The following is a 23,850-nucleotide window of genomic DNA, read 5'->3' on the forward strand; positions in this document are numbered from 1 at the left end:
ACCCAACTACACACACACACACACACACACACACACACACACACACACACACACACACACACACACACACACGTTTGTACTTCCATACTGTACTTCAGAAAGGTTTGTCAGAAAGTGAAGTGCAGAAAAAATGTCCTCAGTCTGTTGGTTTAAAAGTCATTTTGGTCTCACTATTCACTATATACAAGAACACACACACATAAAGGTGACACTGTGTGTGTGTGTGTGTGTGTGTGTGTGTGTGTGTGTGTGTGTGTGTGTGTGTGTGTGTGTGTGTGTGTGTGTGTGTGTGTGTGTTGGCAGGTCTGGGGAGGAAAGAGTCTCTCCCCTCTCAGCTGACACCCCTGAATTCATCAGAGACATGTGGGACTGGACCAGACCAGGACTGGAACCATGTGAAAGACCAAGACCAGGAAACGCCCTCAACTCAGGACCAGAACGAGCTTCTGGACCCCGAGTCTGGGACAGACAGCAGACCTGGACCGGGTCAGGACTCCTCAGAGTCCAGCTACAGGGATGCTGGCCCTACAGAGACATGCAGGGCATCACAGGGGGAGACAGAGACAACACAGTTGGAGACAGAGACAACACAGTTGGAGACAGAGACAACACAGGAGGAGACAGAGACAACACAGGGGGAGACAGAGACATCACTTGTGGAGACAGAGACATCACAGGGGGAGACGGAGACATCACAGGGGGAGACAGAGACATCACAAGGTGAGACGGAGACATCACAGTTGGAGACAGAGATATCACAGGGGGAGACAGAGACAACACAGTTGGAGACAGAGACAACACAGGGGGAGACGGAGACATCACAGGGGGAGACAGAGACATCACAGGGGGAGACAGAGACATCACCAGGGGAGACAGAGACATTACAGGGGGAGACGGAGACAACACAGGGGGAGACGGAGACATCACCAGGGGAGACAGAGACATCACAGGGGGAGACGGAGACATCACCAGGGGAGACGGAGACATCACAGGGGGAGACGGAGACATCACCAGGGGAGACGGAGACATCACAGGGGGAGACAGAGACAACACAGGGGGAGACAGAGACGTCACATGGGGGGACAGATATATCACAGGGGGAGATGGAGACATCACAGGGGGAGACAGAGTCATCACTGGTGGAGACACAGACATCACAAGGGGACACGGAGACATTGTAAGGGGATACAGAGACAGACATCACAAGGCGAGACATCATGGGTGGGACAGAGACAAACATCACTGGGGGCACAACACAGGGAGACATCACAAGTGGAGACATCAACATCATGGGGGGACAACATGGGGAGACATTACAGGAGACAAAGGTAGAGATACCACGGGGGACACAGACATCACAGGGGTAGATGTGTCCTGGTTTAGGACGAAATGTCCTTTTGCACAGGGCGGGGCCAATCTGCAGGGGGTGGGGTCAGTCTGCAGGGGGCGTGGGCAGTCTGTAGGGGGTGGGGCTAGTCTGCAGGGGGCGGGGCCAGTCTGTAAGGGGGGCACTCAGCACACACTCGTAGACACAGCATACCTTCATTACCACAATATGTAAACATTATTCTCTATGTGACCTTTGACCCGGGCGTCCTCTGGGATTCTGGGTTTGTAGTGTTGTAGAGCACTGTGATCTTGAGTGGCGTTTCCATGGAGACCAGCGTGGAAACACAGTCCTAACCCCTCATAACACCCGGGACATGCAGAATATTTCAAACTGATGGTGGACCAAGTCCATCCCCTTCTCGTCCCCTGAACCTTCTGTGGCGTCTCCACGGCTCCACACTCTTCCTGTGATGGACAGTCTGCTGGACACGTCCAACTGAAGGCCCACGTCTCCGTCTGAGCCTCGTCCTCGTCTCACAATTGTGTGTGAGGAACCTCTAAATAAAATGTAATCCAGTGAAACTAAGTCTTCTTCTGTCTGTTTGAGATGTCCAACCCGTCACACCAGGGACAGGAAGTCTTCAGACACGTCCAACCCGTCACACCAGGGACAGGAAGTCTTCAGACACGTCCAACCCGTCACACCATGGACAGGAAGTCTTCAGACACGTCCAACCTGTCACAACAGGGACAGGAAGTCTTCAGACAACATTCAGAGCCACAGACATAACATGTGAGACAGAATCAGTCGTAGACGCAGCACAAGTGGAATCATGATAAACTCTATCAGCCCAGAAGAGCCGTTTGTGATTGAACATTGTTGTGACTCTTGCTCCCTGAACAATGCGTTTTATTTTTTCTGTTTAAAAATAAATGAATAAAAAAACAAACAAACTCTGGACTATGAACTGTTGTAATAAACCAAACCAGGTGTAAAAGTGTCTGAAGTGGTCTATATGTCTACTTGTACGTGTCTATGTATCTACCTGTAGATGTGTATTGTGACTCTACATGGATGTGTCTATGTATCTACCCGTGTACGTCTATGTGCCTGCTCGTCCTGCGTCATTACGTCACTGTCGGCTTCAAGCTCCGCTCCGTTCCAGGAAGTGTTGAAACAGGCGCGCGGGACGCTCGAGTCCGAGATGAACGAGAGTGGAGCTCAGGTGAGAGCACGAGCACGAGCACGACTGTCAGTAGTGCCACTACAGTCCTACCGCTGCTGTGGTTATATTGTAGTTCTGCTGTAGCTCTACTGTAGTTCTGCTATAGTTCTGCTGTAGTTCTGCTGTGGTTCTGTTGTAGTTCTGCTGTGGTTCTGTTGTAGTTCTGCTGTGGTTCTGCTGTGGTTTCAGTGTGGAACTGACCCGCCCTGCTGCTTCACCACTACAGCTGTCAGTTCCAGTGATCAGCGCTGCTCAGCCAGTTACTTTTAGAAAGTAATTATGTATAGTTACTAGTTATATCTTCAAAAGAGGAACCGAGTTAAAGTTTTTTTGAAAGTAAATAATTACCTATTAAAGTAACCATTACATTAATTGAACCCTTTTAAAAAATGTGTTTAAATATGTTGGAGAATTTGGATCCCTTCTTAGTGGAACTTTCAGATACTGGTTGATAATAAAACTGAATAAAGATGAATGATTTTTTGATTTGATTTGTTAATGTGCCCAAACGCGACAGGTTTACAAGACACCGAGATACTGACACGGCAGCAACACATCTGGGTTCTCCAACTAAACACCTGTCCTTCTGTTCCGCTTCCAGGGCGGCTCAAAATATTTAGCTGTGAGAAAGGTTCCCCTTCTGAAACATTGTCCACATTTTTCATTAGAAATCAGAATCAGCAGAAGATGTGTTATTGCAGAGCGTCATGGTTCGCAGGACAGTCGACCAGAAAATCAACCTCATTCTCAGTTCAGCCGGTCGTCCTCTGGAGCAGCACGGAGCCACATGTTTCCCAGTGTCTGTCCTTCATACGACAACATGTTCCTAATTTAGGTTTATACCAAATACCAACAGAACGTTTATGTTACTCTTCATCTCCTGAATATCACAACATAATATCCCTGATAGAAAATAAATGAAATGAAGCCTGTGGCTCATCAGCCCAGGGGAGACCGCTGGAGAGGGTCTTCATGTCCTCATGTTCTCTGGTTCTGCATCTGGGCCAGTCTGTCCAAACACCGAGCATTTGGCGTTTCCGTCCGACGTTTGGAGGTTCCCGTCCTCTCCTTCTCGAGACAGACTCCCAGAAGTGGATCGCTCTGTGATGCACCGTATTACAGCCGGTATATCCCGGGAGCGTACAGACAGACGGACGGTGTGGTTGTGAGTCAGTGTGGAATCCTGGGAGATCACCGGACTCTGTTCAGTACCGATCCCGGAGCTCCGCCTGCTGACGGAGCTTCATCCAATGTCAGAGACATTTCACCAGCCAGCCTTCTCGCTCACTTCTTACAACTCAAACTGTTGTTTGTAACTCGAACACCAACCCCCCCCAGAAACCCCCCAGATACTACCCCCCAGATAACCCACCCAGATACTACCCCCAGGTAACCCACCCAGATACTACCCCCAGATACTACCCCCCAGATAACCCACCCAGATACTACCCCCAGATACTACCCCCCAGATAACCCACCCAGATACTACCCCCCCAGGTAACTCACCCAGATACTACCCCCCAGATACTACCTCCCCGATACTATCCCCCGATAACCCCCCCATATAACCCTGAGATGCTACTCCCCAGATACTAACCCCCTGATACCCCCCCAGATACTATCCCCCATATAACCCCCGATACCCCCCCAGATGCTATCCCCCAGGTAACCCCCCAGATAATCCCCCCAGATAACCCTGAGATGCTACTGCCCAGATACTACCCCCGATACCCCCCAGATACGTCCCCAGATACTACCCCCCAAGATACCCCCAGATACTACCCCCAAGATACCCCCAGATACCCCCTAGATACCACCCCCTATATACTACCCCTAGATACCCTCCCAGATACTACCCCCCAAATATTAACCCCCAGATACCCCCCAGATAACCCCCCCAGATATTACCCCCATATACTACCCCAGATACCCCCCAGATACCCCTCCCAGATATTACCCCCATATACTACCCCAGATACCCCCCAGATACCCCTCCCAGATATTACCCCCCATATACTACCCCCCAGATACTACCCAGTCACCCCCACCCCCCAGATCCTTTAACATTTGGACCAGTGGATTGTTGGATCTTGGTCTAAGAGGGTACAGCCTTTGTCCCAGTCCACAGTGTGTTCAGATACAGACGGTACAGTCTTTGTCCCAGTCCACAGTGTGTTCAGATACAGACGGTACAGTCTTTGTCCCAGTCCACAGTGTGTTCAGGGACAGACGGTACCGTCTTTGTCCCGGTCCACAGTGTGTTCAGGGACAGACGGTACCGTCTTTGTCTCGGTCCACAGCTGTTGGCCCGTCTGGAGGCCCGCCGCAGCCTGAAGGACATCGAGCCTCGCTTGTTTCCGGACGGTGGGGGACCGGAGTCCGGTGAGTGTCCCCGTCTTGTCTTCGTCAGCTGATGGCCGCTGTGTTTCTGACGGTGTTGTTGACCGGGACAGGTGAGGTGGTGGAGCTGTTTGGGACGGAGGGCACAGGTGAGTCCGGCAGACCATGGGTGAAGGACGCGGTCTGGGACCGGCCCGCCTGTCCTCAGACCCCGGGGTGTGTGTGTGTGTTTGTGTGTGTGTCCAGGTAAGACGGAGCTGCTGTACCACCTGCTGTGTCGCTGCGTTCTCCCGGAGGCGGCCGGCGGGCTGCAGGTGGACGTGGTCTTCGTGGACACCGACTACAGTCTGGACATGTTGAGGCTGGTCAGCGTCCTGGACGGTCGTCTGAACGCCGGTGACGCCACCCGCCTGTCTCTGAGAACCCCGAGGTTCCCCTGGACAGGAGAACCACAGCAAGGTAGAACCCGGGTCTCTGAATGTCTCTGTCTTTGTCCAGATGAGGAGGCACTGTCTTCCTGCCTGTCCCGCCTCCTGGTGGTCCACTGCTCCTCATCCTCCCAGTTGCTCCTCACCCTCCACTTCCTGGAGACGTCCCTGTCGGCGCGGCCCGGCCTATCGCTGCTCCTCATCGACAGCATCTCGGCTTTCTATTGGCCGGACCGCTCGGCGGGCGGAGCCAGTGTCACCAAGCAGGAGGAGACGCTCACTAAGTGCTCCGAGCTCCTGGGACGACTCCTCAGGTAGGAGGTTGTCCTGAGGACGACGCCTCCTTCTGCAGTTCTTGTGGAGGGTCTTGACAAGGTTGTTGAGGTGGTTCTCATGGAGTTTCTTGAGTTGGTCCTTTTGGACATTCTTGAAAATCTTGAACAGAACCTTTTTGAGGTCCTCGAAGAGGGTCTGGAGCCGCTTGAGGCGGTTCTTGAGGTCTGTGAGGAGCTGACCTCTGTCCTGCTGCTCCTCCTCAGGGACTACAGAGTCACCGTCTTCACCTCCTGCCACCCCATCAGGAGGAGTGGCGCCGGCTCGTCCTCGGACTGGGACCGCCCCTTCCTGTGCCGGTCCTGGCAGCGGCTGGTGACCCACCGGCTGCTCTGCTCTCGGCAGGAGGCGGCAGGAGGCGCCGGGGAGCAGAGGAGGCGCCAAGTCTTCAGTGTTCACTGCAACTCCTTCAAGACCAAAACCCAGAGGAGCTCCTGCTTCACTGTGACGGATGGAGGAGTCCAGTTTCTATGAGTCCTCTCTCCTCCTTCCTCTCTCCTCCTCCTCCCTCTCTCCTCCTCCTCCCGCTCTCTTCCTCCTCCTCTGTACTTCTTATGTTTATTTATTTTTTAATGAAACCCTCTAATAAAATAAATACGTTTTTTTTTCTCCATGTCGATCAAACTGTTTCTGTGTCTCTGAAGAACAAAACACAAGAACAGGTTTAAAGCTCTGAGCGGCATGTTGCTGACCTGCTGGACCAGAGACCTGGTGACCTGCTGGACCAGTGACCTGCTGGACCAGAGACCTGCTGGACCAGACACCTGGTGACCTGCTGGACCAGAGACCTGGTGACCTGGTGACCTGCTGGACCAGTCGTAGGACGGGGCTCACGTGACATTACAGAAACTTCCGTACCTCGCTGATCTCAGCGTTTGAATGACCGGTGTTGATAAATGTGGTGGCTGAATCTGATCGTCATTAACATGCTACGCCCTGAAATATTCACAGTTCTGAAGCCCCGCCCACTGAGGTCAAACACAGAAAAGGAGCAATTTTGGTGAAATAAAGAAACTTTTCGGAACCGGAAATGGATCCAATCAGGTCTGAGGTGGAGGTAAATCAGGAGGAGCTCTTTAGAAGAGTAAAAACTGGAATTAAAGAGAATAGAAAAACTCTGTCTGGAGGACGATCATGGCAGCGGTGAACAGCGTCGCCTGGACGAACGACATCGGCTGAGGTCTGAGCAGATTATAGGTCTGTTAATTTAACCCTGATATTACAAATAATGCGGCTGACTCACGTTACACAGCTCACATTTTTATTGCTTCGTTTACTGATGTCTCAGAGTCGGACAGCAGCGGCACCGCCGGCAGGTCTGCTCCCCACAGCGGGGACGTTCCCACCGAGACACACACACCAGCACAGGACCTGGTGCCGAGCAGGACACAGGACCGAACAGGACCCGGGACTCAGGCCACTGAGGGCGGCGCGTGCCACCCACTGCCTGTGCTGCTGAAAAGAAAGACAATTTATAGAAGTCTTATTAAAATCTTTGACTAAATGTCCTCTGTCTGTATTTAATCTCCCTTCAGCTTATATTTTATTTTCTAAGTTACTGGTATCACATCACTGATTAAATAAATCATCTGCTACTCTTTAGAGTACATGTCACATGTCAGTAGCGCTCCTTCAGGTCCGGTCTCCTCCTTCCAGCCTTTGCTGGTTCCCACATCCTGTCCTCTCGTGGCGCCGGTGCATCAAAAGTGACTCTATTGGCCAGTGCAATGTCGCGTAAAACTGCACTGGCCAGAATAAAGTCACGCAGGTTTTCAGGGCTGAACAGCAGCGCCCCCTGCTGGTCTGAGCATGTGAAGCTGCTCCGCAGCAGCGTGTGCATCTTTTCGCACTGTTAAAACAGCGCTGCTCTCCGTGGCGGAATGGACCAGTTGAAAGTTAATAAATTAATCCCACAAGGGGGGGGGGGGGGGTTATTAGATATCCTGTGAGGGCGTTATTTTATTTTTTATTCTTTCACTTTTTAATCTGTCCTGAATGTGTGCTGCTTGTGCTTTATGACGTAACTGAGATGTGCTTTGTAATTATTTTCACGCTTCACCAGGTTTTTCTTCGCTGCACCACAAATCCTCACAGACTGAAAGTTGCGGACACGATGTCAGACCTGTGGAGGGATTTCATCTTTCTGTACGATCACGATCATATTGATAAATGCCGAACCCGTCTTTCATATGGCGGTACGACAGTCGTACGCCCGTATACCGCCGTACGGCCGCTTGATAAATGAGGGCCAGTGTGTTGGGGTTCATCAGTGTGTTTTGGTGTCTGTTGTGGTGTGTGTTGGGGTTCATCAGTCAGTGTTCAGTGTGTGTTGGGGTTCATCAGTGTGTGTTCCGTGTGTTTTGTGGTGTGTGTTGGGGTTCATCAGTCAGTGTTCAGTGTGTGTTCAGTGTGTGTTGGGGTTCATCAGTGTGTGTTCAGTGTGTGTTCAGTGTGTGTTGGGGTTCATCAGTGTGTGTTGGGGTTCATCAGTGTGTGTTGTGGTGCGTGTCGGGGTCGGGGCAGGGTCACGTGCTGCGGCTCCGGCTCCTCGCGCTCCGCTCCGGGACTTCAGGTCTGATGACAGAGACCGCGTCACTGGAGCGGCCTCCAGCAGATCCCTCCGCGGGGTCACACACACTTTTTACACAACACAAACAAGTTAGTCCGATGCCGCGCTGGCGCACACACACCGACACCCCTCAGACGGCCTCCGCAGGTGGACACCGCGCTTCCCCGGTGCCCGCATAGAGCTCCGGCCGCCGAGCGGCCGCGGTCCGGTCAGAGAGTGGCCGTTTGGCGGGACCTATTTCTCCTGCTGGCGCTGACAGGCGGTGCTTCGGTCGCTCCCAAACATGGCCTCCGTGACGGAGCGACCGCTTCAACTTTAAAATTTAGCCCGTTTTCAGCGGAAAAAGCGTGTTTCTTCCCGTGCCGACCGCCCGGGATGTGCGGCCGGGAGTCGGTACCGTGCCAGACGTGTGAAGCGGGTGTAGCGTCCGGGAGCAGCTCGCTGTTGGACCTCTACCCGCCGCTTTAAGTTGTCTGGAAACCTGGAAAGGAAAAGGAGAATCGCATCAAACCAGTAAGGCGCTGTTTCGTCTCCCCGTGACCCCCTCCGCCCGGAGCGGCCGGGCTCCCCCCGGCCCGCCGCTCCTCCGGCCCGGGTACACCGCTGCAGCGGGCCGGGAGGAGCGGCGGAGCCCCCGGAGCGGGTTGTAGTGCCAGCTAGCCGCTAATGCTAACAGCGGAGTGAGCGGGGCGGTGCTAGCTAGCGGCTAGCGCTAGCGGCTAGCCGCCGTGTCCGGGCGGCTCGACGGGCTCCTCACCCGGCGGCCTCCGCTCGCTCCCCGGGAAGGACAGGCTCAGGAGCCGGTCCCAGAGATGAGACCGCCAGCGGCCGCTCTGCGGGACACGGTCTGGTTAGAACCAGCAGCTCCATCACGGCCCGCTGAGAGAGGCTGACCCGGTCTGACCCGGACCTCCACAGCCCGGAGCTTCTCCCGGGCTGAGAGGGACTGACTGGGTCCGACCTAGACCTCCACGACCTGGAGGTTCTCTTAGTCTGACGCAGACCCCCGCGGCCAGGAGGTTCCCCAAGGCTGAGAAGGACTGACCCTAACCCCCACAGCCTGCAGGTCCTCCTGGTCTGACCTGGTCCCCTACAGCCTGGAGGTTCTCCAGGTCTGACCCGGTCCCCTACAGCCTGGAGGTTCTCCAGGTCTGACCTGGTCCCCTACAGCCTGGAGGTTCTCCAGGTCTGACCCGGTCCCCTACAGCCTGGAGGTTCTCCAGGTCTGACCCGGTCCCCTACAGCCTGGAGGTTCTCCAGGTCTGACCCGGTCCCCTACAGCCTGGAGGTTCTCCAGGTCTGACCCGGTCCCCTACAGCCTGGAGGTTCTCCAGGTCTGACCTGGTCCCCTACAGCCTGGAGGTTCTCCAGGTCTGACCTGGACCCCCACAGCCTGGAGGGTGTCTCGGTCTGACCTGGGCTCAGAGGGACTGACCCGGTATGTCCACATCTGAGTCTGACCCTTCTGCCCACTCTTTTTACCCAGAATGCCATCTGAGGCTCAGTCTCAGGAGCCCCGGGACAGAAGACCGCCGCCCCCCGTCACTCGGGCCGGACGCAGTGCTCAGCTGGCCAAAGCTGCCACCGTTAGCCCCGCCCCCGAGAGGCGGACCCGCGGAAGACCCCGAAAAGATGGCAGCAGTGTCCGTTCTGCGCCTCCTTCACCACCTCCACCTCCACCTCCACCTCCCAGAAACAGGAAGAAGTAAGTTTCAGGCTGATGGCATGTCGGTTGTATTCCTGGTCAGCGATTGGACGGTTAGCAGCACTGTCATGACGTTTGTGTGGACGAGCTACGAGCGGTCCACAGGTCTGGACCACCAAGCTGCTGTTGTCTAATCCGGCTAATTTCAGGGTTAGCCTGCTTTTCTCTAATCCAGCTAACTACAGGGTTAGCTTGTTCCTCTCTAGTACAGCTAAGTAACAGTTTTGCAGTAGAATAACTGTCTGCTGCTCCATGGTGAAGGACGCTGCTCTGCTGGGTTGTGATTGGTCAGACGCTGCAGGCTCCGCCCCTTTTATGTGAACGTGCACTGATCATTTCAGTTGAATTGCTGAGTTGATATTCTGCTTCACAGAATTGCTGATCAGGACTGAGAACGTCTGTGTCTGTTAATCCACATTTGTAGTCTCGACTCTGCTTTTTTCATTAACTTCCTGGTCTTTGTCAACTTCCTGGTTGGTGGCGGCGGTGTCCCGGTGGACGTCTTTGTCGTCTCCCTGGATGTTGAGTGACTGTGGTGACGGGGTGGATGCTCTAACAGGTGGTGTTTGTTACAGGGGAGAGGTCAGAGCCGAGCTCAGGTAGAGGAAGAGGAGGACGTGGACGCCATGGAGGAGAGCGCCGCCCGGAGGACAGGTGTGTAATCAGAGGAGAAACGCTCCTTCCTACGTTTTAATAGATAAATCGCACCACCTTGCTGATGCCCTGGGCTGCTCAGCAGGGCAGGACCTGGTCCGAATCTGGATGGGAGACTGAGGGAAGCCTGGGTGGATGCAGTGTGAGAGTGAGTGGGTGGAGGTGGTGGGAGGAGCTGCCGGGCTACAGATGCAGCTCAGCTCAGTAAGGAATGAATGAATAATGACAGAGTGAGGCGACTTTGAGTTCACTGAAGTAAGGCGCTATATAAAACCAATGCATTGGTGTTGTTGTTGAATCTGAAGTTTTTTTGAAACATTATGTTGACCCCAAAACTTCAATCAGTTCATGACCTCCAATCGGAGACTAGATTCGGTTCGCCTGTAGTGAAGTTTGGATTTGGTTTGAAATGTCAATCGAGACGGGAAAAAAGAAAAAGGGTTCTCATCGGCCTGGAAGTGAACCCCTGGATGCTGGGAAAGCGCGTCACCTGACACACTTGTGCCCGTAGTAGTCGTGGACTTGAAAGTCTACGTCATTTTGCAAAGCTTTGTGGGCCGCGGTCGCCGTCTTTGTTTACATGGAGAATTGCTACACAGCGCTGTGACAGACTCTCAGTTGTATTGGAGAAATGGACGTGGATGTACCGTACCACGACCCCAGACCTTAATGCTTCAACCTCCGGATGGCCTGCCGGCTTTAGTACTTCCTTAAAGCGATACTTCAACATTTTGGCAAATTGGCCCATCTAGGGCAATTCGGTAGTCATTTAGAACAGCCTACTTACTTTTTTTGTAAGGGCGAGCTGTTGTTTATTCAGCGGTGGGTCTGAGGAGAGCTTCACGGCGGACATAATGGAAGTGGATGGTACAGTTGCTTCCCTCGTCAAACTCATCAAATACACAATCCAACAACCCCAAAACACTTTGGTGGACACGTTATAATCCGCACGTTCACTACGCTGTGAAATATTAATGCAAAATTACGAGATTGAGCGTTTTTTGCGAAGATTGCTAAAACGGAACTACTTACTAAACATGGCGTCTGGGCGTAGTGATTTCAAAAGAAAAAGTAGTTCCCAGTATTTGCTTCAATGTCGTAACGCTACAATATTATTTGTTGGTGTTTCACAGCGTAGTGAATGTGCGGATTATAACGTGTCCACCTAAGTGTGTTTTGAAGTTGTTAGATTGTGTATTTGATGAGTTTGACGAGGGAAGCAACTGTACCGTCCACTTCCATTATGTCCGCCGTGAAGCTCTCCTCAGACACACCGCTGAATAAACAACAGCTCGCCCTCACAAAAAAAGTAAGTAGGCTGTTCTAAATGACTACCGAATTGCCCTAGATGGGCCAATTTGCCAAAATGTTTAAGTATCGCTTTAAATGCGATGTGAAATATCTTTTGATCAGTTAAAGGTAGGGCTGGGTACCGTTTAACGGTACTTCAGTGGTACCGACCGAAAAACTTCGGTATATACTGGTACCGAACAACAGATGTGCGTACGGGGATCAGTTTCGGTTCTTAAAGTGGCTGCGCGGTCAATAAACATGCTGGGAGCCTGGCGTCTGTTTTTTCCCCCCCAACTATTTGTCCGAAAACGATCGTTCAGTTCTTCTCTTTTACTGAAAAAACGGTGCATCGCATCATTGAACATGTTACCACGTCTTACCGGCTCACCCTCTTTTCCTAACAACGTGCAGAGAGAGCCTGCAGCGCCCTTCTTTTTCTGTGGTGTCTGTGTAAAATAAGGTTGAACATGCGAACAGCGCACCTAGTGGCATGAAGTGCAAATGCAATCATGGCATCATCTGCGCCATGAAGGCAGGTACCGAAAAAAGTACCGTTCAGGAACCGGTACCGTAAGTGACGTATCGAAAAAGTACTTGTGCCCAAAAAATATCTAACGGTACCCAGCCCTAGTTAAAGCAGAACTTTGCAACTTTTTTACCTCAATAAATGTGTTTCAGAATCCCTGTGGGGGTAAACAAAGACTTGTCACGGTGATTCGTCTGTCCCTTCACTCTCCCCGGGGTCTGAGTCCTGAAAACAGCGCTTGCAATTTCAGAGGAGCGGACCCAACAACATCTCGCGAAAACAAACCTGCTGTACGGCACTCATACGGGATTACAAGTATAAAAGCTGTTGGAGTGCGATATCTGTCATTGTGTTGCAATAGACGATCTTTGCACAATGTGTTGATTGGTTCTAATTTCCGTTTGGTAACTGAAAAATAAAGAGGAGTGGCACCTCCTCTCGTAGACGTGAGCGCGAGTGAGTTCGCTACACTGAGCATCTCCGAATGTTTGTTTTCCAATAAGTTTGAGTGTGCGAGGCAGGCATGTCTACGACAGAGGGAGCAACCGGAAGAAGTTCCCGGGCAGCGCGAGGAACTGCAGCTGCAGAAGATTCAACAAAAGCGTGTAAAACAAACATGAAACCCTCGCTAGCGTTAGCAACCGCCAGCCTTAGGTGCTCACGGATGGTAGAACCAAAAAGACAGACAAAAACTTTGTCTAACGAGCGGAAAAAAAAAGAAACGGGAGTGAGACGCTCTGTGCACGCGAGGGCGGGGGGTGGGGGTGGGGTGGGTGGGGGGTGGGTGATGCAGATGCAGAGGACGTTTACGACAGTGAGCTTTCACGGGGGAGCGCTAAAGCAAATCTTGCATAGTACTGCTTTAAAGGTTAGTGAACATTTCATGAACATTTCCATATCGGGTGTAGTTAAAGCTGAGTGCAGTTCGGTCGGGATCAGGCCGCCGCCCGACTGCGTCTCAGACGTCCTCGTAGCTTGTTAACTGCTAAAATTATGTTGAAAAGCCGTGAAATGTCATTTTTATCAGCACAAAGCAAGAAACATCAATCCAAATGAACGACAGTCAAACAGAACTCTGGAATAATGTTCTGATGTGGCGACTCTTCAAGCTGGACATTTCCCTCCGGACCACAGGGGGCAGAAGTGAGTTGCCCCAAGCAGGCACCACCCAGGCATTACTGGAGCTGACATTACTGAGTGTATTTTTTATAAATAACGTTTGATTGGTTGGTTGAGTTTGACGAACCTGTCCATCGTTCCACATTCTGGCCTCTGTCCCAAATGGACAGACTAAAGGACATTCCCAGAAACACCGGCGGTGCGTACCAGGTCCGCCCCACATTTCCCTCCAGTGTCGCTTTGTGACGGCCCCGGTTCGAGTAACGCCGATGGTGTCGGATACGGACGTCCGCTTTGTGATGGATGGATTTGCTTCTTGCGTGTCGTTGGACAGCCTGTAGCTGAAATGTTGTTCCTCCTCACCTCTTCACCATTTAAGTTCTACGTCTTTTTGCCAGCTCAGTCTGAAAACATCACATGTTGAATCTTACTACTGAACTTTTAGGATCATATTAACTGGAGCTGCAGTTTCTATAATCTGAGTCGCCCCTTCCACAAGTCTGGAGAACCTCAGAGCTGTGAGGTTTCTCAGTCCAAGTCTCGCTTTTTCACCGTTCCAACGAACCCTGCTGATGAACCTGTTGTGTTGTTGGTACTGTCACTGATATACATTCAAACCGGCGAGCAATCAGCATTTTAATAGTCTAAATCTTTCCCCACAGAGTAAGACTCAACCGATTCCACTTTGTTTCTGCAGTAATGGCTCCATATGTGTTGAGGTGATATTGGTTCACTCTGTATAACTGAACACTCGGGGTGAGACGACACACTCGGCTCACGATCAGGAGACGGGACGAGAGTTCCTCTTTACTTTCAAGAAAACTAAAATGACAAAATACATGACTGGAAAGTCTGACTTTTTCTGTGTAACAGTGACAAAACCAGACAGGTGCATCTTGAGCACAGGTCCATCAGGAGACACCCTGAAGTCCCAGTGGAGACATGAGACAAGCTGCTCAGTGATTCTAGGAAGACTGACTGCTGAAAGAGTGAAATAAGGCTTTTCTATTGATTATTGAGAAGCCTGTGGATCATTCTGGACATGACACTTTTTCTTCAAATGTGAATAGAAGCAGAGAATTTTTTTTCCACAATGGCACTGTGCATAATTTTTTGGAAAATTCCGTCGCATCATTTCTGGTAATTAAAATAATGAAATACTTTTGGTAGAATAAAAGTAACTTTGAGAATAAATCTGCTTGGAATATGAATCATTTGGGGCTGAAGTGTGTCTGCATCATGCAAACCACTCATCTCACCCCGCACATGTTTTAAAACTCGTGGGGATAGATCATTTAAGGCAGTGGCACCGCTTCTTTGGACTGAGCTTCCCTGTTCGCTCAGGTCTCTGGACAATGTCGATTCTTTTAAAAAGCAGCTAAAGACCTTTTTCTTTAAACAAGCCTTTTAGCCTGTATGGTACTGTTTTATCTTTTATATTTATGTCTTCTGGCCTGCATGGTACTGTTTTATCTTGCATATTTATGTTATTTTTGTGATTGTATTTTGTATAGACTATTTTTATGTGAAGCACTTTGTGACCCTGGTCTGGGAAAAGTGCTATACAAATAAAGCTTGCTTGCTTACTTACTTAAAGCTTACTCAACAGGATGCAGTTCATCTGCCAGGCCTTTAGGTGGTGCTGTAACTCTAACTGGGTTATTCTGCCACAGAGCTCCACACTGTAACATGAGGCGCTTCTGCAGGACTCTGACATGGACTTAAAAGCTGTGTTTTGAGCGCATTTTGGCCGTTCTGTCGCTCGGACTGGAATTTACCAGAGAATCTGGTCCGTTGTCTACCTTTGGAGGAGTTTCTGCTCTGTTAGTGTCTTCAGGCTGACAGGCTTCAGCTTTACATTTAAAGCAGTATGGTCAGGATAGAATTTGACTAGATCTGGCCACAGCCCAGCTGAACACCTCAGTGTTTCATTCCTCTGGGAAACATCCTTTCGACACGGGCATCACCTCTGATTTTTGCCAGTTAGTTTTGGCAGGCGAGGCAGGGTGAGACGGGGCACGGCGGGTGGGGCAGATTTCAAAAATGACAATAAGACAAAATGTTTGGTCATAAAATAACTGCAATTAACTTTTTGGGGAAATTGTAAAAACTCAAAATTGTGAACCTCAAATTAGGAATGGAATTGTGGCTTCTGTGCCTCGGGGTGGGCAGAAGCTGGAGTTCCAGGGGTCCCGCCCCTCATTTTTAATTTCACTGCTTGTCTTCATGTGTCCACAGCGCTCAAGGAGGTAAAGGAGGCAGCAGGACGACGTCGGTCTACCTCCAAGAGAAAATCCAACTCGAACCCGGTTCCAGATCCAGAACCGGAGCCAGAGCCCCCTCCCACTGACCACGGCCCAGAGCCATTTCCTGGTCGCAGGTCCCCCGCCCCTCAGCCTGCCTCCCCCGCTGCCTCCCCGGCCCTTCCGCCTGCCTCCCCCGCTGCCTCCCCCGCTGCCTCCCCCGCTGCCTCCCCCGCTGCCTCCCCCGCCCCTCAGCCTGTCTCCTCCGCCTCCCCGACCCCTCGGCCTCCGTCCCCCGCCCCTCAGCCTGCCTCCCCCTCTGCCTCCCCCGCCCCTCGGCCTGCCTCCCCCGCCCCTCGGCCTGCCTCCCCCGCCCCTCGGCCTGCCTCCCCCGCCCCTCGGCCTGCCTCCCCCGCCCCTCAGCCTGCCTCCCCCACCCCTCAGCCTGCCTCCCCTCCCCCACCTTCCTCAGACCTCAGCCCGGTTGAAGCGGGCTACCGGCCCAGCCCAAGCTGCAGCCCCGCCCACATGGAGGTGGAGTTCAGTCCCAGCAGGATTCCTGTGGAGGAGGGCGGGGCCAGTTCCTCAGCGCAGAGTTCCCCCTTTAGCCCCCCCTTCAGCCCCTTGGCGTCCCCCTGTTCGCGGCTCGAGGACGAGGACTCGCTGTCCCCCCTGTCAGAGGACTCGGGGGGCTCGCCCACTGCCAGCCTGGGGTGGACACAGGAGCGGTGAGTATGGAGAACAGCTGCTGTCTCTCTGTGTTCGGCTCTTCTGATGATGCCCCCCCCCCCCCCCCGCAGGCTGAAGAAGCAGTGTGCCTTCTGTTACCGTGGTGACGACCTCTCCCTGGGTCAGGGTCACCTGGTGGTGTTTGGTCCCACACCAGGTTACATCCCGCTCCACGTCCTCAGCCGCCGCGCCTCGCCCGACCGGGACAACGACTGCCATGACCACTATTACCACGGTGACCAAGCCCCGCCCACGTGAGTCCCCCCACAGCCCGGAATATGCAATCCAAAGCAAGGTCTCTGAGATCCATTGACGTGTGTGTGTGTGTGTGTGTGTGTTTACAGGTGCAGCAGTCCAGAACAGTCCAGTGAGTCATCTTTCTTGCTCTAGATTTGTAAATACCGACCCCCCCTGTCCACCTGACCAGTGTCTCTCATCTTTCAGACCCGTCCTCCTCAGACTTCCTCAGACAGCTTGGACCCGTCGGTCTCCCGCTGGACGTCAATGTCCAGTCACTGTTCGACCCCACAGGTTCTGCTTCTCCTCATCCTCGTGGTCCCCCCACTGTCCCCTTCCTTGTTCTGTGAGGGTGTTAATCTGTGTGTGTGTGGTTGTGTGTGTGTAGGTCAGTGCTGTGCTCACCTGCAGTGTGCAGCGTGGTCAGAGGGGGTGTGTCGAGGTGAGGGCCAATCGCTGCTTTATGTGGACAAAGCCATCGACTCAGGAAGCACACAGGTGAGTCCCAGCTGCTCAATAACTGTCCTGATAAGCCCCGCCCACTCCGTCCTGATCGTAGGCCCCGCCCGCCCACTCCGTCCTGATCGTAGGCCCCGCCCACCCACTCCGTCCTGATCGTAGGCCCCGCCCACCCACTCCGTCCTGATCGTAGGCCCCGCCCACCCACTCCGTCCTGATCGTAGGCCCCGCCCACCCACTCCGTCCTGATCGTAGGCCCCGCCCACCCACTCCGTCCTGATCTCAGGCCCCGCCCACCCACTCTTTCCTGATCGTTGGCCCCTCCCACTCCATCCACCCATGCCGTCTTGTCTGCAGGTGTGTTCGTTCTGCTGCCGGCTCGGAGCCACGCTGCGTTGCCAGGAGACAGGTTGTGGGCGGAGCTACCACTTCATCTGCGCAGCAGCTGCTGGGGCCCATCTGGACTGGAACCTGAGACACACACTGTGCACCAGACACACACACACAGGTACACACTCAGAGATCCACTGTGTCCCAGAGACACACACACACACACACACACACACACTGGTATATGACTATCTGTGAATTTATTGATAAGGGTGTGTATGTCTGCGTATGTGTGTGTGCGTGCATGCAGGGTTGTCGAGGTGTGTGTCGTGTTCAGGCGGTGGCGATGTCGGTGACCTGTTGATGTGTTGTTGCTGTGGTTACTGTTACCATGGCAGTTGCCTGGACCCCCCTCTTGTCCCCTCCCCCCTGTGCCGGGCCGGCTGGCAGTGTCCAAAGTGTCGAGTGTGCCAGAGCTGCAGGTAACACACACACACACACACACACACACACACACACTGTCCAGGTGAATACTAAGCAGTGGGGTGGGTTTCCTGTGGGTGATGGGTTGTTTGAGTCTGAGATGTCCTTCCATCTCACCTCCTATTTTGTGTGTGTGTGTGTGTGTGTGTGTGTGTGTGTGTGTGTGTGTGTGTGTGTGTGTGTGTGTGTGTGTGTGTGTCAGACTGCGGACTGATGACGACCGGCTGCTGGTGTGTGAGCGCTGTGATAAAGTTTATCATTCTCACTGTCTCACCCCACCTCTGGATCACACACCGAGCACTGGCTGGAGCTGCAAGGTGAGAAAAACAAACGCACCCCTGATATGCTATTGGTGTCTGGACAGAACTCACCGTCTCCCCCGTCCTCCCGGTCCCCCCCCCCACCGGTCTCCCCTCTCCCGGTCCAGGTCTGCAGAATCTGCCTTCGCTGTGGTGTGAGGTCGTCAGGCCAGTGGGCCAATCACCCGTTCCTGTGCGCGTCATGTGACCCGGCGCTGCCCTGTCCCGTGTGCGGCGGCGTCCCGGACCCGTCCAGACCCGAAGAGTCGGAGACCTGCTCCTGCTGCTACCGGTACGCTGCGAGGTGGCGGCACGGTGGTGCAGTGAGCGGCTCTGTAGCCTCATGGTCTCCTTCTGTTCCAGGTCTGTACACACTAAGTGTCTTGTCCCGGGAGGACAGACCAGGACCGGGACCGGGTCTGAAGGTTACATGTGCTCCACCTGCAGGCCTGCTGTACAGGCCCTGCCCCTCAGTCCCACCAAGACCACCTGTGCACTTTTACCGCAGAGACTTAGATCATTTCACCCTGAACCTTCAGAACCCCCACAGAGTCCGGCTCCTCTCTCAGAACCCCCACAGAGTCCGGCTCCTCTCTCAGAACCCCCACAGAGTCCGGCTCCTCTCTCAGAACCCCCACAGAGTCCGGCTCCTCTCTCAGAACCCCCACAAAGTCCAGCTCCTATCTCAGAACCCCCACAGAGTCTGGCTCCACTCTCAGAACCCCCACAGAGTCCAGCTTTAGCCTCAGAACCTCCACAGAGTCCAGCTTGTCTCTCAAAACCCTCACAGATTCCGGCTTCAGCCTCAGAACCTCCACAGAGTCTAGCTTGTCTCTCAGAGCCCCCACAGAGTCCAGCTCCTCCTTCAGAGCCCCCACAGAGTCCAGCTCCTCCTTCAGAGCCCCCACAGAGTCCGGCTCCTCTCTCAGAACCCCCACAGAGTCCGGCTCCTCTCTCAGAACCCCCACAGAGTCCGGCTCCTCTCTCAGAACCCCCACAGAGTCCGGCTCCTCTCTCAGAACCCCCACAGAGTCCGGCTCCTCTCTCAGAACCCCCACAGAGTCCAGTTCGTCTGTCAAAGCCCCCACAGAGTCCGGCCCGTCTCTCAGAACCCCCACAGAGTACGGCTCGTCTCTCAGAACCCCCACAGAGTCCGGCTCCTCCTTCAGAGCCCCCACAGAGTCCGGCTCCTCCTTCAGAGGCCCCACAGAGTCCGGCTCCTCCTTCAGAGGCCCCACAGAGTCCGGCTCCTCCTTCAGAGGCCCCACAGAGTCCAGCTTTTCCTTCAGAGGCCCCACAGAGTCCAGCTCCTCCTTCAGAGCCCCCACAGAGTCCGGCTTGTCTCTCAAAACCTCCACAGAGTCCAGCTCCTCTCTCAGAACCCCCACAGAGTCCGGCTCCTCTCTCAGAACTCCCGCAGAGTCCGGCTCCTCTCTCAGAACCCCCACAGAGTCCAGTTCGTCTCTCAGAACCCCCACAGAGTCCGGCTCCTCTCTCAGACCTCCATCATTGTGCTGAACCTGTGGAAACCCCCGACAGTCCTCCACCGCAGGTTCCTGCTCTTTTAGAGTCACAAAACCCAAGACTGACCTTAACAAAGCTCCCTCAGAGTCTGAGCCCCTCTCGCTCTGGACCCTCTGAGGTCCCTCAGAGTCTGAGCCCATCTCGCTCTGGACCCTCTGAGGTCCCTCGGAGTCTGAGCCCGTCTCGCTCTGGACCCTCTGAGGTCCCTCAGAGTCCTGATCCAACAGACCTTCAACAGTCAGGATCTCCAGAAAGCTGTTCTGTTGCTCCTCTGCAGCTTTCAGAAATTCATACACCTTCTGAACCTTCAGAGACCCCACAGAGTCCAGCTCCTCCCTCAGAAACCCCACAGAGTTGGGCTTCTCTTTCAGAACCCCCCCAGACTCTAGATCCTCCTTCAGAACCCCCCCAGAGTCCCCGTCCATCCTGTTTAACCGCCTCTCGCCCAGATGTCTCCGAGGTCCAGCAGACTCCTGCCCCTCCCCCCCTGTAACTGAGGAGCTCCAGAGACTGGTCCCGCAGTCAAACCCAGACCCCCCTGAGCCCGCCCCGTCTCACCTCACTTCCAGAGACCTTGAGCAAGGCTGCACGCCGACTGATGCGGGTCACTGGGATCTCCAACATGTTCTTCCCACTGCCCCTGCTGGTCCTGCCGGGGCTCCTCACACCCCCTCTGGGCCCACCAGCCCCCGGGCTCTGCAGAGACCCCCCTCAGAGGACCCCACTTGGAGGAGCCGCTACGCTGCTGAGAACATGTCTTGCCTGGACCAGGACTCGTGGACCCGGACGGCAGCCGGGACCCGCTCGGCTCCGTGTAGCCCCGTTGACCGGGGTGTCGGAGCACTCCCCCCACAGGGGAGTCGATCAGAGCCCAGCAGCCCCCCGCAGGTCCTACAGACCCCCTCAGTCGACCCCGAGCCCAACCACCAAACACTGGAACCTCACCCGCCTCCTCCCGTGGCCCCCCCAGCACCACAAGGCCTTCTTCACAGCAGCCTAACGGTCTCACCTGGACCGCCAGCAGACCCCCAGAGTCCAGCTGGTGGACTGCCAGCAGACCCCCAGAGTCCAGCTGGTGGACCGCCAGCAGACCCCCAGAGTCCAGCGGACAGACTGTCACATTGCACAGAAGCCCCCCCTGCCCCCCCTCTTCAGAGGGAGGGTTGCGCCCCCACACAACCGGGATCCCCCTCAGCAGGAAGCTGCTCGGTCCAGCTCGACCTGAGACCAGGAGTGGATCCTCCAAGAAGTCCCTCACCCACCATCCTGTCAGCAAAGTGTCCTCAAAGTCCCGGTAACGCCAGCGCCGCAGGCCCGGCCCAGACAGTTCGCCCAGCGAGTCCAGACCGCCCAGACCACCGGGTCCTCCCAGCGAGTCCGGACCACCAAGACTACTGGGTCTGCCCAGCAAGTCCGGACCACCAGATCCACCCAGCAAGTCCGAACCACCCAGGCCACCGGGTCCTCCCAGCGAGTCCGGACCACCCAGGCCACCGGGTCCTCCCAGCGAGTCCGGACCACCCAGGCCACCGGGTCCTCCCAGCGAGTCCGGACCACCCAGGCCACCGGGTCCTCCCAGCGAGTCCGGACCACCGGGTCCTCCCAGCGAGTCCGGACCACCCAGGCCACCGGGTCCTCCCAGCGAGTCCGGACCACCCAGGCCACCGGGTCCTCTCAGCGAGTCCGGACCACCGGGTCCTCTCAGCGAGTCCGGACCACCGGGTCCTCTCAGCGAGTCCGGACCACCGGGTCCTCTCAGCGAGTCCGGACCACCGGGTCCTCTCAGCGAGTCCGGACCACCGGGTCCTCCCAGCGAGTCCGGACCACCCAGGCCACCAGGTCCTCCAAGCAAGTCCGGATCACCGGGTCCTCCCAGTGAGTCCGGACCACCGGGTCCTCCCAGCGAGTCCGGACCACCCAGGCCACCGGGTCCTCCCAGCGATTCTGGACCACCCAGAACACCGGGTCCTCCCGGTCCATCTGGGCCACTTAGCAGCTCACTCTAGTCCTCCACACTGTGCCCTGACGGATCACATCAGTCCACCTGCTGTCTTCTGTGGTGCTGGTCCTGGTCCTCATGTTAGTCCACTTCTCCTTCCAGCTCACACGTGTACTGGAAGCCCACCTCGTGATCCATCTCCTCATACTGGAACCAGCACCATCAGGACCCCGATGAAGCATGGTGGTGATCCCCTGGCGGCTCAGCTGGGTCCTGGTCCTCAGCCCACGGGTGTACTTAGTGAACCTGCAGACCGTGTCCCCCTGAGTAGCCCCGACTGCTCAGCCGTCATCAGCCAGCCTGCTGCAGGTCCTCACCTGGACCCCAACTGGTCCTCAGTCCATCACAGTCCTGCCTCTCTCAGCTCTTCGTATCGAAGATCACAAAGTCCTGTGGACCTGTCCTCCATGCAGGAACACCCCAGCTCTGTCCATTCCAGTGCCCTTCCTGGTTCTGAAAGTCCTGAACAACCCAGTTCTCCCTGTGAGTCTCCAGCTGAGCACAGCGCTGGACACACAAGACGTGCCTGTCTTCCGTCAGGTTCTGGATCTCCATCAGCTGCTATTGACCTGCATCGCCCTGTTCAGCCACAGCCTAGTCCGGGTCCTGTTCAACTGGAGCCAAGTCCCGGTTCTGTTGTCCCGGGAACCCTCGAAACGAGTCCTGGTCCTGGTAGCCCTATACACTGTGAAGTCGTTGCTCAAGATTGTGGTAGTCCTGCTTTTTCCATCCTGAAGCAGGGTCAGAACAGCTCTTCTCCAGGTCCTGAGAGTCCAGGTCCTGTCTGCGATATCGGTTCTGATCAGGTGGGACACGAACAGGAGACTGAAACTCCTCCTAGCTGCTGCACTCCTCTCCTCCATGAAGATGCCAGCTTGCAGGAGGAGCAGCAGCAGCAGGAGGAGCAGCAGCAGGTGGAGCAGCAGGAGGAGCAGCAGCAGGTGGAGCAGCAGCAGCAGGTGGAGCAGCAGCAGCAGGTGGAGCAGCAGCAGGAGGAGGAGCAGCAGCAGGAGGAGCAGCAGCAGGAGCTAGAAGACCTTCATGTGAGACTTCAGGAGACTCCAGCAGCAGTGGAGGAGAATGAGAGGACAGGAGTCCAGAAGGAGAAAGAGGAGGACATGAGGAGAGCAGACCATCCTGAAGGTAAAGACTCTGAGTCTCACCGTCTTCTGAAGTTCCAGACAGGTTCACTCTGCTGGGTTTACTATATTGGGTGGCAGCTGACGACAGGGTGTCGGGCGACCTGATCCCTAGGGACATGGAATGTCACCTCGTTGTAGGGGAGGAGCCTGAGCTTGTGTGGGAGGTTGAGAGGTACCGGCTAGATATAGTCGGGCTCACCTCCACACACAGCCTGGACTCTGGAACCCAACCTCTTGAGAAATAATAATAATAATAATACATTTTATTTGTAATGCGCTTTACATTTCAAAAGAAATCTCAAAGTGCTACAAAACAAGATTAAAAACAATTCTCGGGCAGAAATACAAAGATCAAAAAAAAAAAAAAAAAACAAAACATAACATATTAAACATATTAAAACTTCAAGTCAAGACCAAGATGGAGAAGACAATGGATCTAATAGGCCTTTTGAAACAATAAAGTCTTTAGGCCTTTTTTAAAGGTTTCCACACTTAGTGGGGCCCTCAGTGTCCCAGGGAGAGCATTCCACAGCCGAGGGGCCACTGCCTGGAAGGCCCTGTCTCCCATGGTGGAGAGTTTAGTCCTGGGTTGTTGGAGGCAGTAGGTGGAAGAGGAGGAGGAGCGGAGACTTCGTGTGGCGGTATGGGGTGTAAGTAGTTCGCGGAGGTAGGACGGGGCAGTTCCATGTAGGCACTGGTGAGTGAGGAGGCAGACTTTGTAGTGGATTCTGTATTTGATTGGCAGCCAGTGGAGAGTTTTGAGTATCGGTGTGATATGATCGAATTTGCGCCTCCTCGTCAAGATCCGGGCAGCACAGTTCTGAATGTGCTGCAGCTTTTGCAGATTCTTGCCAGGGATCCCGACGAGGAGGGCATTGCAGTA

General features: G+C 54.4%; 3 protein-coding genes across 8 annotated transcripts in view; all 3 read left to right on the top strand.

Annotated features, from left to right (window-relative positions):
* Positions 1 to 2,102, top strand: part of LOC115394244 (5'-AMP-activated protein kinase subunit gamma-1-like) — a 14,277-nt gene extending 12,175 nt beyond the window's left edge. For all 5 annotated transcript variants that reach the window (XM_030099502.1, XM_030099503.1, XM_030099505.1 and 2 more), the window contains 2 exons: positions 304 to 852; positions 1,132 to 2,102. In XM_030099502.1, the coding sequence (XP_029955362.1) occupies positions 304 to 852; positions 1,132 to 1,181 (599 nt within the window). In that variant the 3' untranslated portion in view covers positions 1,182 to 2,102. The remainder of the gene's footprint in view (positions 1 to 303; positions 853 to 1,131) is intronic.
* A 383-nt stretch (positions 2,103 to 2,485) lies between these two features.
* xrcc2 (X-ray repair complementing defective repair in Chinese hamster cells 2) lies at positions 2,486 to 22,187 on the top strand. Of its 2 annotated transcripts, XR_003932049.1 has the most exons (8): positions 2,486 to 2,555; positions 4,856 to 4,937; positions 5,009 to 5,044; positions 5,142 to 5,291; positions 5,394 to 5,637; positions 5,863 to 6,201; positions 11,390 to 11,391; positions 22,175 to 22,187. XR_003932049.1 is itself a non-coding variant. In XM_030099512.1 (6 exons), exons 1-6 carry the CDS (start codon positions 2,535 to 2,537, stop codon positions 6,128 to 6,130), a joined length of 801 nt encoding a protein of 266 aa, XP_029955372.1. In that variant the 5' UTR covers positions 2,486 to 2,534; the 3' UTR covers positions 6,131 to 6,202. The 2 variants fall into 2 exon arrangements, 1 of the variants encoding a protein (XP_029955372.1); XM_030099512.1 differs by lacking the exons at positions 11,390 to 11,391; positions 22,175 to 22,187 and having other exon boundaries at positions 5,863 to 6,202.
* The window catches only part of LOC115394662 (histone-lysine N-methyltransferase 2C-like), a 58,879-nt gene continuing 43,524 nt past the window's right edge, over positions 8,496 to 23,850 (top strand). The window contains 14 exon segments of the mRNA XM_030100017.1: positions 8,496 to 8,738; positions 9,712 to 9,929; positions 10,504 to 10,584; positions 15,761 to 16,493; positions 16,566 to 16,748; positions 16,839 to 16,861; positions 16,939 to 17,025; positions 17,120 to 17,229; positions 17,548 to 17,698; positions 17,831 to 18,002; positions 18,206 to 18,320; positions 18,431 to 18,594; positions 18,666 to 20,310; positions 20,313 to 22,968. Coding sequence (XP_029955877.1) covers positions 9,713 to 9,929; positions 10,504 to 10,584; positions 15,761 to 16,493; positions 16,566 to 16,748; positions 16,839 to 16,861; positions 16,939 to 17,025; positions 17,120 to 17,229; positions 17,548 to 17,698; positions 17,831 to 18,002; positions 18,206 to 18,320; positions 18,431 to 18,594; positions 18,666 to 20,310; positions 20,313 to 22,968 — 6,337 coding nt within the window. The 5' untranslated portion in view covers positions 8,496 to 8,738; position 9,712.

The sequence above is a fragment of the Salarias fasciatus genome, chromosome 9, assembly GCF_902148845.1.
Source record: "Salarias fasciatus chromosome 9, fSalaFa1.1, whole genome shotgun sequence".
NCBI classification, from domain to species: domain Eukaryota; kingdom Metazoa; phylum Chordata; class Actinopteri; order Blenniiformes; family Blenniidae; genus Salarias; species Salarias fasciatus.

Coding starts and splice junctions, on each gene's coding strand:
- xrcc2 (XM_030099512.1), top strand. CDS start 2,535: ATGAACGAGAGTGGAGCTCAG. Junction 4,938..5,008: donor CGGTGGGGGACCGGAGTCCG/GTGAGTGTCCCC, acceptor TGACCGGGACAG/GTGAGGTGGTGGAGCTGTTT. Junction 5,292..5,393: donor GGACGGTCGTCTGAACGCCG/GTGACGCCACCC, acceptor GTCTTTGTCCAG/ATGAGGAGGCACTGTCTTCC.